Genomic DNA, 13,373 nt, shown 5'->3' with positions numbered 1-13,373 from the left:
TGTCACTTTTTTAGCACAAAAAATGAATGTAGGAACAAAACAGTGTCATAAGAGTGACTTACAAAATATAGAAAAAGGGCATTACTTCCTTTTCATTAAAAAATACAGCCATTCCAGAGCTCTCTTTACCAGGTTGGAGAGTGTAACTCCCAGAAAGCTAAAACTGATCACCTGCTCCACCTCACCTCCAGTGAAGTAGACAGGAGTGTGTGTCTTCACCTCCTTTTTCCTAGAATGAAAAATCAGCCATGCGGTTTTGCTGACGTTGAGCGATAGGCAAGAAATACCTGATCGCATCTCTGATACATTTTGGAAAGAGCCAGTAGAAACTAGAACCTCAGACTACAATCTGACATATCCAAGGATCTACACATAGTTTGTTGCCAGACATATTGGTGTCCTTAATATCATAGGTAAAATCTATTTTTAAAACTATATGTCTGCACAATATTTGAAGTTGAAAAATATACATGCTGATGTATAGACAGTATTTGGTTGTCTTTGGATTGAAGGAACAACATTTAAAGTTTTATTATATTCAGTGTGATTATATGTTCGCAAACCTGCAGACTGACGTTTAGTTATTTTTGTAAGTTATTTATATGCAAACCTGGAGGCAACCGAGCAGAGAGACAAGCTGACAAAGTGTGTGCTGAATTAGGAAATGGTGGTTTTGCATGTTTTAGTTCATTTTCCAACGCATTATGAATAGATTTTAAATTGATATCCTACCTTCAGGGCAACCTGTGGTTAAATTAATTTCCATATGATGGGAAATCAACTTGCACAGAACTGAAACTTGCTTGAAACAGACAATCCATCACATCAGTTACTTTTAGTATTCTAGCAAAGTTATGTTATCCAGACATTGTAATGCAGTTGTTAGAGGTGCGTTACTTGTGGGAAACTGCAACAATAAAGACTTAAAAGCATGAAGCTGATGCTATTTCATTTATTTATTATTGTCCATAAATCCCTCCAAAAAGACCAAAACCGACAATGTGTTAGTCCTAATGTCAATACATCACATCTTTGCTTCCCTTTCTGTGCTTCTCAGCTCCAAGCCTGTTTCTAGTATAGACTGTATAAAAGAAGTGGCCGTACCTACTGTGATGTCACTCACTGGTTTGCGGACCACCGTTTTGAAGCCTGGAGTTTAGCAGTTTGACGGTCAAGATCTTTGTTTTTTGGAAACGGATGTGACCATATTTGGACGAGAGAGTGGCGCCAGCTAGCTTGGTTAGCAAGGTGCATCCTAATTCACGTTAGCTGTGATTTTAACAGGGATGCTAATTTTGGCTAGTGAAAACAGGCTTAAAAAACAAAATGCACTTCCCCGCCCCGCCGCTATCTGTTCGCAACATAGTCGGACTTGCCACCTGCAAGATTGCCCAGCAATATTGCTCAAAAAGTTGCCCTGTGTATCATCAGCTTTCTATAGAGTCTGACCTTTTTTTGCAACCAGTGAAGTCGCCCCCTGCCAGCCATTAGAAAAAATGCAGATTTCAGACACTTCGGCATTGGCTTCCCTTTTTCAGATCTGGAGTTACAGCTTGGTTCCCACCAAAGACACAAGTCTTCGAAAACAGAGCACAAGTACAGTTTCATTTTTCTTTTTCAAGAAGTCCCCACTCACTTAGTGCATCTTATTTTTTTAGCGCATCATTGTCCAATTTTACTATCACCCAATAACAACATCTCTTATAAATAAAGTCTAACTAAATGAAGATGACTAAAAGCTCACTTTGTTGGATTATCTTAGTATCTTAAAGATGGGAAATCAATCAAAAATTCAATTAGTACATACAATTAGTAAATGGGCTAAAATATGCAGAAAAAAAGTCTCATCTATGAATGATTTAGTGGTTGACTAGCGCATGATAAAGTCTTGTTAGGATTTGCACACTGCTTCTGAGTATGTCCAAAGGCATCATGTTACCCACTACTGTATCTTGTGCTGTGACTCAGAGACAAGACATACCAACCGCCAAGCTACCTAATGCATGACCTGTGATCACCCCTGCACCCCCTCCTTCCTGGCCTGAGGTGGTACTCTGTGCTCTTGGGACACTGTAAAGGCAGTGAATTAAAAAAGGTACAAGCTCCAAGTGACATTCCAGGTAGGAAGGAGGGCCGCGGGGAGGGTTTGTTACTGTGCTGAGATCACACTTTTTCTGAACATCTAAGGCACTTCTCTTGCTGCCTGAAGGCGATCAGGATGTTGGTTTGGATGAAGGTCAGATGCTGTTATGTAAGATCTCTGGTTGGAATGGCAAGTTGAAAGCTTTCAGAACAGTCTTTGTTATAAGGCTGAGGTCGTGAGGTGCCCACAAAGATCCATTTTGCTCTCAGTGTGCTCTGTTCCAGTCTGGCCCTTGCTGCAAAAACATGACACTCATTGTGCTGCTCTATTTGTGCACTGTACACTCAATGATTCACTTTAATTTAACAATCTGAGTTGTCTAATATAAGCCTGTTTTTTTTCATCTTCAAGTAGATAAGTCAGCCTGCAACTAACGATTATTTTCAATATTAATCAATAACTTTAGTCTGCAAATTTTCAGAAAATAGTAAAAACAATTGTCCATCACAAGAAGCATATTAGCATGCTGATGTTAGCATTAACAAGTACGGTCTCACAGAGCCACTATCTTTCAGTTTTGACTTATTCTGTTAGCATGGTAACGCACTAAACTAGGATGGTAATCATTATACTTGCTAAACTCTGGCATGTTAGCATTGTCATTGTGAGCATATTAGCATGCTGATATGCCACCTTGCCTGCGTACAGTCTTGCAGAGCTGCTAGCATGGTTGTAGACTCTTGTTTACTTATCTTTTCAGCACTATAGGTGAGTTGACCAACACTTTGATGTACAGCCTGATCAGTTAGAATATTTGCTGCTTCCAGCTTCTGAAATGTTTGGATTTGCCTTGTAAATTGAGTGTGTTTGTGTTTTGGAATATTGGTCCGAAATAAAATGCAAATTAAATGTGACACCTTTTAGCTCTGGGGAATTGCCATGGGCTATTTCTCACTCTTCACTGGCATTTAATGTACTAAACAATTCACAGATATTGTAAGTCCAAATAATTGTTTTGCAGTCGCAGTGTTCGAATGAATTTGTTAAACTGCTATACTTCCTTGAGGCATTTTAGTGGATACCTAAACTGCATTGGCTGGTTACTCAACACACATCAAAGCATCCTGTAAAAGCAATCTCATTTGCGGTTCTAAAGCTGTGTTCAGTGCTTCGCTCTGATACCTCGGTTAGGTAATACACCGGCACTAAGAGTTATATTGGAGGTGACACCGCATCAGGCCTATAAATAGCTTTGCACTTGTCCCCCAGGAGCCCAGCTGTAGCTTTCTCTCGGGCATTTGATCACTTGTTTGTAGGTGACTGACATCACCCACTGCTGCTTTGTCTGTCTGACTTTCTGACTCCTGCACACACAAAAAAACACATGCGCATTGAAACACATACTGGCACAAACACACCCTCAGTGCTGTAATAGCTTCATTACTGCTAGAATACAGTTCGCCTGAGGGTTTCCCTAAACTACATTTAATGATGACTCACCTAATCACTTTAAATACTCAACTATCAGTGCCACGAGCGAGGCAGGTCTGAGTAAAGTGAATTCTCTGATACTGTATCGCGCTTCAATACATAAAATAGTGCACATAATTGGAGGGGAAGGGGATTCAGCCCAGCACAAGCCTCATAACAAGTGGGAGTATGAAGCGAATGAAAACGAGAAAAGATATACAAACCCCCTGCAGGCTGTGTCTGACCCCAGTGAGTCACTGTCTACACGAGCTTCTCCAGAATCGGGCATGACTCAGTAACGAGCACAAACATTTCTGAAGTGCACTTTTGTTGCTGGCTACAGTATGCAGCTCCAATTTGGAGTAGGTACCATTTTAATGCCTTGTATTAAAACAAACACCGATGGTTTTCAATTCCTAGAGCAAATTTGTTTTTATAATGCAATCCTTTATGTTTTAGTCTTATTACCTCAAGGTGGTAGCTTATTTGGACATAGTTGCAACATGTTCTTACTTTCTCAAAGGAGAAAAAAGATCGACATAGAAAGGAAGAATGTGTGTGTGGGGGTCCACTATCTGATAGATTAACCTTTATAAAGGGTAAATAAGTAGTAAGTAGAGGCGTTATTATTATAATTATTAATGGTTAATAAATAATTCACCTATGCTTTACTAATGCTTTACAGTTATTAACAAGAACTGTTAGATCCCTTAGCTTCTGGGAAAGGTTTGGATCAAAATCCAACAGCTTACTAACTGGGTTATTGTAAAAAGTGGTCATTAGTGAATTGCCCACATTTACCACTACTGACATGATGGCTTATTAGAAAGTGAGAAACTCATGAGCATTTATTAATGGATTAACAAAATGTATAATTGTGTTATTACCAAATACAGCAGAAAGGATTAAAAACCAAACACAGTGATTATTCACAACCAGGCAACTCCAAACTTCTTCTTGCTAATAGCTTATATTTGATCTATAAAACATGATAAATTTAATCCAGCTTCTATTTTTTTGTGAAAAAGTACAAAGGTGTTTTCCAACTTACTTCCTCCTCCTGGAGAAGCACATACATTGTGGCTGGTACTCCTGCAAAAAAAACCTAATAAATGAGTAAAGATCCAGTGATTCTTATCTTGACAAAATGTGACACTAAAACACCGTTTCACTAATATTTTAATAAATATCAGCTACAATGTTAAATGCATCTACTTCTACCACAAGGCTTTTGGTTCATGGACGGATGGACCAGTGGACGTGAAAGACGTTGTGCTCAAATGTTCTTTCTATGAGTAACTTGAAAAAAAAAGAAAGAAATAAAGACAAAACTCTAAAACGCGCTTTTCCCCCCTGTTAACTATTTAGTTTATTTCAGGGGCGGCAATATGAGATCGGGTGTTGCTATGTGAATTTGTCGTTTTGTTGATTGGTGATTTGCTTGATTGTTCAACAAATTAGTAAACCAGGAATCTTAGAAAATACGGGGATTTAAGTTGGCTGTGGCACTGATCAGTCTCAGTGTAGAAATTTAGGTAGAAATATAAAACAAGACATCTAAGTTTCCCTATTAGAACATACTGTGTTTCTGCTTTCTGAAAATCTCCCAGACATTTTAGTCTTCATGAGCACAAACTCATAGCCTATTTATATCATATTTTAAAAATACAAACCTACTCTGATTTCAGTCATAGTCTACCAACAGCAGGTTATCTTTTAAATGCCAGTCCTGTTATATATTTTTGCATACCAAACACAAATTATTATAGCACCCTGTGAATCTACAGTAGCCGTGGGTCTATGAATAATTCATTTCAGGAAAAGGATCTATTTGCCCCCGTGCCTCTCAGGCGCGCGGGTCCACCTGGTGCCATTTGGTCACGGCAGAAGCGTCTCTAATTATCCAGTTGCACACCCCTGGATTTCTCTGCGCCCTCTCGCCTCCAGATCCACATTGATTTTTAGGCAAGGTGTGATCAATGCGCACGACGCCAGAAACTCGCACGTGAATAACTCATGCGGGATGATTGACAAGTTTCCGCAAGGAAATCAAACAACGGGCAGAGAGAAACATCTCATCATAGAAGTACTCCAATATGTAGGGAATAAGGTGAGACTTTAAATGCTTCTGTGATTGTAGGACAAGTTGTTCTCTTGCCTCTAGCTGTGATTCTTCACGTCATATGTAAAAAGGATCAGCAACAGGATTGGCATGCTGCTTTCCTCAGTCCCCTATAGACCTGTCTCTGATGAGCGGGGTAGCCTGCGCTCTTTTTGCCACGCACGCCTTACTTGCTTCACTTCTCAAAGCTTCACTCGTGCACTTGTCGGACGTTAATGGGAATTAATCAGCAAGTTTGATGAGGGAGATGGTGGCGGCGGATGCTCCGTTCAGCACGCTGGACAGCGCTCGTGGAAGTTGGAGAGGACGACGGCGCGCGGACACGCGGGGATTTAAGTGAAATGAATTTTGGGAGCCTCTGGAGGGATGAGCGACGGGTGACCATGGTTGATTGTAAGTGCTCATCGTCGACAACAGGCGCAGGTAACCCGAGGGTGGACTTTCTGGAGTGAGACATGGACTTTGCTGAAATCATTTTCGCTTTGTTCATCGTCGTGGTCGCGGTCGTCTCGCTGTTGTCAAACTTGTTGGTGCTGCTATGTTTCGTCCACAGCACCGAGATACGCCGGCAGGTGCCCGGTGTTTTCACCATGAACCTGTCCTTCTGCAACATACTCATCACCGTTTTGAACATGCCGGCCACTTTGGTGGGGATTATCAGGAACCAGCAGCCTTTTGGCGACTGCGTTTGCCACACGGTGAGCTTTCTGGAGACTTTTCTGACCGCAAACACCATGTTGAGTATGGCAGCCCTCAGCATAGACCGGTGGATAGCGGTGGTCTTCCCGCTCAGTTACTCCACTAAAATGCGCTACAAGGACGCGCTGATCATGGTGTGCTACTCCTGGCTCCACTCCTTCACCTTCTCCCTGACGGCGCTGCTCTTCTCCTGGGTCGACTACAGCGACGTTTACGCGTCCTGCACCTTGCAGCCGAGCGAGGAAGGCAGCGACAGGATTAAGTTCACAATCTTCACAGTCGTTTTCCACGCCACTAGTTTCATGCTCTCCCTGCTCATCCTGTGCTTCACCTACTTGAAGGTGTTGAAAGTCGCCAGGTTTCACTGCAAGAGGATTGACATCATCACCATGCAGACTATTTTCCTACTGGTCGACATTCACCCAAGGTAGGTCACATAATGCATTTATATATATATACGCATGTTTCCTTTTCACTGTATAATTCATTGTCTTGTCAGTATTTTGAAAGAAAAAAAAAGCCTGAAAGCCTTTTGCTGTTTCAGCGTGAAACAAAGATGTTTAGCTGAGCAAAAGAGCAGAAAGCAGAGAGCCACAAAGAAGATCAGCATCTTCATCGGCTCATTCATCATCTGCTTTGCTCCTTATGTAATTACAAGGTAAGTGGAATTCACTCATAAATCATTTAATTTACTGCAAAACTCCTGTGCAACAACTTTTGTTCATAACAATACAGCCTGAGCAATTGAGTGGCCTGATGAGCTTAAAACTAGCCTGAATATCATCTCTGCATCCAGACTCACGGGAGTTGTCGTCCTCTGCAGACCAGTAAGATGCAAACCTGTCACACCACAAGATCTGATTAGAGACAATTCAACACCTGGAGTGCACAGTCCCATAACAGCTGGCTAACACCACACTGCACATTTTCACCTGATCATTTTAATTATTTTAATTTCTCTGAACCAGGAGATAGCCAGAACAGGTGGCTTGCCATGCTGCTTCCACTGAAATACACACACAATACAGTTTTAAGACAATAGATACAGTACAGGGAACAAACAGTGGCTCCTAGAGAAAAGAGGAAAAGACTCAGGGGCCCACAAATCTGTTTGTTGTCAGCCAGATGTGGTGCAGAATGCAGATGATCCATCACTTTGATATTTGTGATACGTGCACTTGTGGGAGGGAGTAGGCAAGACACATTAACAAGGAAAAAGTGTCTGAGAAATTGGAGCAGCCTCATGACCAGTCCTACCCACTGGAAGCATCCTGAATGACTAATTATGATAATTCCTACTCATGTATCTGTTCTGCTTTGAAATGAGCATTTATACACATCATTTGCTGACTCTGTGCTTCCATGACATTTTTGTTTCATAATGTTACTTTAATTAGCAGAACACAAGGTGCTGTATGTAAATTATTGGAATGTGAATTGATGGGTTACATTTTTTAAAAGGCAAAGCCCTCTGCAGCCTTATTAACATTTTCTATTAATCTTCCTCTGGACTTAAGAAAACTGTAGCACTCTCTTCCCTAAAACATATAAAACACATATATAACAGTGTTGAATAAGATGTTAGTACAAAAATGTTGCTAATATCAGCTTAAACACTAATTTTATTATAATTTCTCCTGAGGAGATCTTTTTCCAAGTTTGATGGATAAGACTTGAAATGCCTTTATACCAACAAATCAAAGAAATAAAGTGAAATGCAGTAGGCATCGCTAAAGGTATTTCGCTAAAGGTATTAAGCTAAAGGTATTTCCTTTTTATGTATTCTCTGAGAAAGATTTAAAATGCTATCTCAAAAAAAAAAGAAGCTCCCCTGCACCTCCCTGTGAAAACAAATGATAGTGCTGCGCATTTAATGTGCAGGTTAAAGATGTTCTCTGCTGGACAACAATGAAATGCAGTACACCTCTTCACCTTGTTTTCTGTGATTTTAAGGTGACATTGAAAATTCATGTCACAATGAAATACAATTCATTCAGTTATTAGAAACAAAGAGCTAATAAGTGTCCTTTTAAGTAATGTTTTTCATTCAATTATGTCATAGTGAATGGAAACTTATAAGGGAAATACATATTACAATGTGACTTGTATGTCACTGAACTTTCTTTGGTTTGTTTTTATGTAGGCACTTAGAATCTTCCATACTAACTAATCATAAACAAGGTGCATAAACGATTTGAAATAGAGTACCATTTTGTTAGTGGAGCAGTGATTTATGTGAATTTTCTGTGTGGATATTGTCCACATGGCACCCCTAATAATTTTCATGCTGTCCCTAATGTGTTAAAAGCTCTATAGGCTCAGTCTTACCTAATCATCTTCTTGAACATTTGAAAAACTGAAGAACAAAAGAGTTCTGAATGGCAATTGGACTGAAATGTACTTTGTTCAGTCATGTTTCTGCTGCCGCCCCTTCAGGTTGGCCGAGCTTCTACCCTTCGTGGACATCAACCGCCACTGGGGAATCATCAGTAAGTGCCTGACATACAGCAAGGCTGCGTCCGACCCCTTCGCCTACTCCCTCCTACGTCAGCAGTACAAGAAAGTCCTGGTCACTGTCGTCAACAGGCTGCTCCGCCGCGACCTGTACCCCTCGTCTGGCCACAACAGCTCTTTAGACACAGAGAACGACTACTGTCTCCAGAGGATCAGCTAATGGCAATCGCGCGGACATGACAGATACACACTGCAGGCCAAAAATAAAGGTTGCATCTTGGAAGAAAGTGGGTGGAGGAAGAGAAATGAGGAGAGAGACGATGAGGGCAGGATATTGTTAGGAAGGGAAAAGAGAGCCGATAGAGGGGACAGATTGTGGGCGGGGGGGGGATAAGGAACAGAGTGGGTGGAGGAGAATGAGAAGACAGCAATGAGGGGGAGGATGAACGGGCGAAGGGGCCGATAGATAGGGAGCGACAGGTCTGATGTGGAAGACGTTTGCCTCAGACAGCATTGGTAAACAAGGGATCTGTGATTCATCGCCGATGGCAAAACAGACAAAACCACACAAATCAGACAAATCAATTTCATCGAATAAGTCATGGGTTCAGATTAATCTCAAACTGAAGGCCCACACTGCTGGAGATGGGGCCCTTTCTTCGCTTAGAGAGACATGGATAAAGTGGCCTTTTGTGTTGTACCAACCACTTTCTAATGATTTTGGCAAATCCACATGTAGTGACCTTTGTGCCGCCACAAAACGCGGGGACAGAGCTACACGCTGATGGTCGATAGGCAGTGGCGTGAAGATATGAAGAAGGGAAAGACTGTTTGTTCCTGCTTCAGAGACTTGATGTACTCTTACTAAATGCGTGGAGACTCCACTGCAGCACATAATTGCCATGTTCTGTATTGACTATGTTAGACTACTTTGCAGTTTCACGACAGTCACTGAGTATTGATGCACTTTGTCTAAGTCTCTCAGAGCTACTTTAGTAACGGGAGCCAACGGCAAATAACATTTACACCTTGATAATAAATGATAAGGTTGGTGATGTTCTGTATTTTTGTTTGATGTTATTGCCAACACACTTTGAAAAAAAACTAAATCGACAATGTGTTACACAATACTTCCTGATTTCTCCAAGCCCATTGGCTCCTACTGAAGATTAGTGTGTTTTATTTTTTTATGTATATTTTTTGCCTTTATTTGAGACTGACAGTAGAAATACAGACAGGACAACAGACTTGGACACATACTGTAGTTTTTAGCAAATGCTACTCAAACTGTGCATTTTTTGGGGACCAGTTTCTGAAACAGATTATTAAACATTTTGGTGCACAGGTGAGTATTTATAACAGCAGTACAGAGTATATAAAACAGAACTTTTGAATGTCTGGTCTACGCCACTTAGTCTGCAAAGCATCTTTGTTTTCACGCTTGTTTCATTTAATTAAATCCAACTCTCTTGTGAATTAAACCAGCGCACCCCTGAGTCTAGGAGGAAGGGATGATGTGATTGAGAATTTATTTGAAGATTGGGATCGGTGGCTACACATACTTGTCAGTAGGATCCATTCATTATTGGTGTTGTTCTTTTCATGGAATTTGATGACAATAAGGAAAACACAGAATATCACCCGACTTATCCTTTAAAGTGTCAGATTGTAACTGAATGTACTAGAGATAGCCCACTTTTGACTGAAATGCGTTTGTACAACTGCTGTTTGTTTTGCCAGTGGACTGGAGAAAGTCTTTCTATGGATATTTACATGATGTTATTATATATTTTGCATTGTCCAGGAACACCTTTTTGTCTAGATAAAGGGGGAGCAATGTGATGTAGCATAGGAATGCTTTCAAAGTGCTTTAAAATGAAGTTAATTTGTTAACTTAGGTTCGGGAGCGGGGCCACGCCTCAACCACACCTCCAATCACGTGTCAGGCTACATATACTGCTCAGCCTGCTCCACTTGTTTACAGGTTGCTCGACTCAAGACAGACAATGATCCACGCTCAACAGCACGCTGTTTCAGATCACTCGACCCACCCTCCCTTTCCCTTCCCTTCATCTATTCATCCCTACACACATCCGCTCATCTTCTGTTCCCTTATCCCCTCATCCCTTCACCCCCACATCCTTTCATCCCCTCATTTCTTCCTGTTCAATCAGGGTGCAGCTCTCTCATGTCTCATCTAGGTACTGTCTGGGGGGCTTGAAATAAGCTTGGGCGAAAACACCTCCGAGACGGAACCCCCACACTGAGTCTCTATGACCGGTCTCCTGTACACCCTCTCAGACCAGCCTATCAGACGACATCCTTCTTCCACCATCACCCTTCCCCTCTACATGCATTAATTCATCCTCCATATTTGCATATACCTCTAAATCACACATTGTTGTGGCGTGGTCCTTGCTAGTGAATACACCGTTTTGTGTTTGTGCCAGATTTGAATATGTGACTCCAGCTGTTCTATACTTTAACCAGAATAGCTGCTTTATTATCTGTGGATGTACTTTATGCACATGTATTTCTCCTGCTGTGAGCCACTTGCTGTTCTTTGGCAGTGTGATTAGCTATTAGTGGAATCTGTGCAATAAAATCTGTCAATTATAAAGCTATTAAAGATATTAATGTTTTCACAGTAATGTCAGTGAATCTAGATAATGGCCTTCAATTTCTTTTGTAAGTCTGTAAATCCAATTCAAGCAGTACAGTTAGAAGTCTAGGACACTAAGTGGGAAATAGTTTTATTAGGATTATGGGAAGATTATAGGCAATATTCAGTAGATGAAATTGATGGATACAGGTAAGGAAACATAATTATCCTGAAATAAAACTGTTTTGGTTCCTTGTTTACCACCAGCTACACACCTCTTTCTGCATTACATTGTTTTGCATCCATCTGCCCCGTGGCCCTAATTATATCGCAGATGATACATGGAATAAAAATTGACTGTGGTGTCACATGAGCAATCTTTGTTTCAGCAGCATTATTGCCAAGTGCAATTAAACAGACAGGTCAAATATAATTTTTGGTCTCCTCATCTCCTTCTTCCTCTCCATAGGGCGACCATAGGGGAGTCCGTGCCCGGGTGCTACGGCAGATTTCCCTATCGTGCTTTCGAAAATCTATTCAGCAACCGCAAGCCTTGTTCATCTTTCTGTTTTGCTCATCAATAAATCATTTAATCGTATCTGTTGATTGTTGTCCTTGTTAGTGAAATTGGCTATATTAAAACATCATCTAATTAACCACAATCATCAGAAACTGGTGATTATGAAATGAAAATGTATGCTGAGCAAAACATGTTGAAGAACTAAGTCAACTGAGTGAGTTCAAAGAGTGTCAAACCACTCTTCAAACTATATTTTCTCTGTGACTCTTCTGACACTCTTACTTCATACTTCAGTATAAACTTATGATGAGCTCAAGGAGAATTTAAACATAGTTCACTTCAGAGGAACATGCCCCAGTCTGCAAGTAGCCTACTGAAGATGACATCTTGTATCATCATCCTTTTGCAAGGAATAAAACAAAGACGGCCATGCTAGTGTTTCTAAGGGTCTGTACGTAGACGCAGCAGTGCTTTGAGCTATATGCTAATGTTAGCAAATGTTAGAATGACAACATGTGGATGTTTAGCTCTGTTTTTGTTCTCTACCACTCCACACCAGGGGAAAATGCTCCACTGAGTTCACAGTGGGAAGTGTTCAGAGCTTCTTTACTGAAAACAGCTGCCTACTGCGGCCACAACTGGTGCTAGGAGAGTGAACAAAACAGTAAAGTTGCGTGATAATTACAGGTTCATCACTACGAATAGGCCCCTTTCACATGTTGCATTGTTTTCACATTGTCATTTGATACATTGTTAGTACAAAAATATTGCTAACAGCAGCTTAAACACTAATTTTATTATAATTTATCCTGAGGAGATCTTTACCAAGTTTGATGGAAATGTATCCATCAATGCATTCATCATTATGTCAGTTGTAACCTCTGGGGACCAGGAATGAAATTTCACAGTGATCCATCCAATAGATATGTATTTTTTTGCTGCTAAAGTGACTAGAAATATAGCATAGCATAAAGTTTCCTAACCTTTACAGACTGAATGTGAAGGCATTTATGCCCACAAGCACTGTCACGTCACAGCAAGAAGGTCTTGGGTTTGAACCTTTGTCGTCCCAGGCTTTTCTGTGTGGAGTTTGCATGTTCTCCCTGTGTCTGCATGCTTTCTCTCTGGGTGCTCTTCAGTCATTCAGCTTGCACAAAGATCAGTGCGCTTTTATTATTTGCCAGGCTTATGATTGTGTAATCTTTCTATTATTATTAAATTTTTTTGTTTTAACAATTTTTTTTATTATAAAAAACCTGTATCAGTTTTTGCAGAGAAATCTGATGAAACTCACTCCCACAGGGTGTCATCTCTCCCAGAAGGCTTCATGTCCATTCACTGGGCTGGGCAATAATCTGCATAATAAATGACCACATTAAGGATCTAATTCATATTCCTGATTTAGCTGAAGGATACAGTAGTA

The 13,373-nt window shown here is 40.7% G+C and overlaps 1 protein-coding gene across 1 annotated transcript; it reads left to right on the top strand.

The window, feature by feature from the left end:
• Positions 1-5,035: 5,035 nt before the first annotated feature.
• Positions 5,036-11,840, top strand: gpr78b (G protein-coupled receptor 78b). Its single transcript, XM_038732913.1, has 3 exons — positions 5,036-6,801; positions 6,919-7,032; positions 8,811-11,840. Exons 1-3 carry the CDS (start codon positions 6,131-6,133, stop codon positions 9,046-9,048), a joined length of 1,023 nt encoding a protein of 340 aa, XP_038588841.1. The 5' UTR covers positions 5,036-6,130; the 3' UTR covers positions 9,049-11,840.
• Positions 11,841-13,373: the final 1,533 nt, after the last annotated feature.

Source organism: Micropterus salmoides, unplaced genomic scaffold (genome assembly GCF_014851395.1).
Source record: "Micropterus salmoides isolate LMB-PRFRI ecotype aquatic unplaced genomic scaffold, ASM1485139v1 Ms_hic_scaffold_2, whole genome shotgun sequence".
Classification (NCBI taxonomy): Eukaryota; Metazoa; Chordata; class Actinopteri; order Centrarchiformes; family Centrarchidae; genus Micropterus; species Micropterus salmoides.
Note: the sequence above shows the minus strand (reverse complement) of the source record. Positions and strands in the feature narration are given on the sequence as shown.

Coding starts and splice junctions, on each gene's coding strand:
- gpr78b (XM_038732913.1), top strand. CDS start 6,131: ATGGACTTTGCTGAAATCATTTTCGCTTTGTTCATCGTCGTGGTCGCG. Junction 6,802..6,918: donor CTGGTCGACATTCACCCAAG/GTAGGTCACATA, acceptor TTGCTGTTTCAG/CGTGAAACAAAGATGTTTAG. Junction 7,033..8,810: donor GCTCCTTATGTAATTACAAG/GTAAGTGGAATT, acceptor CCGCCCCTTCAG/GTTGGCCGAGCTTCTACCCT.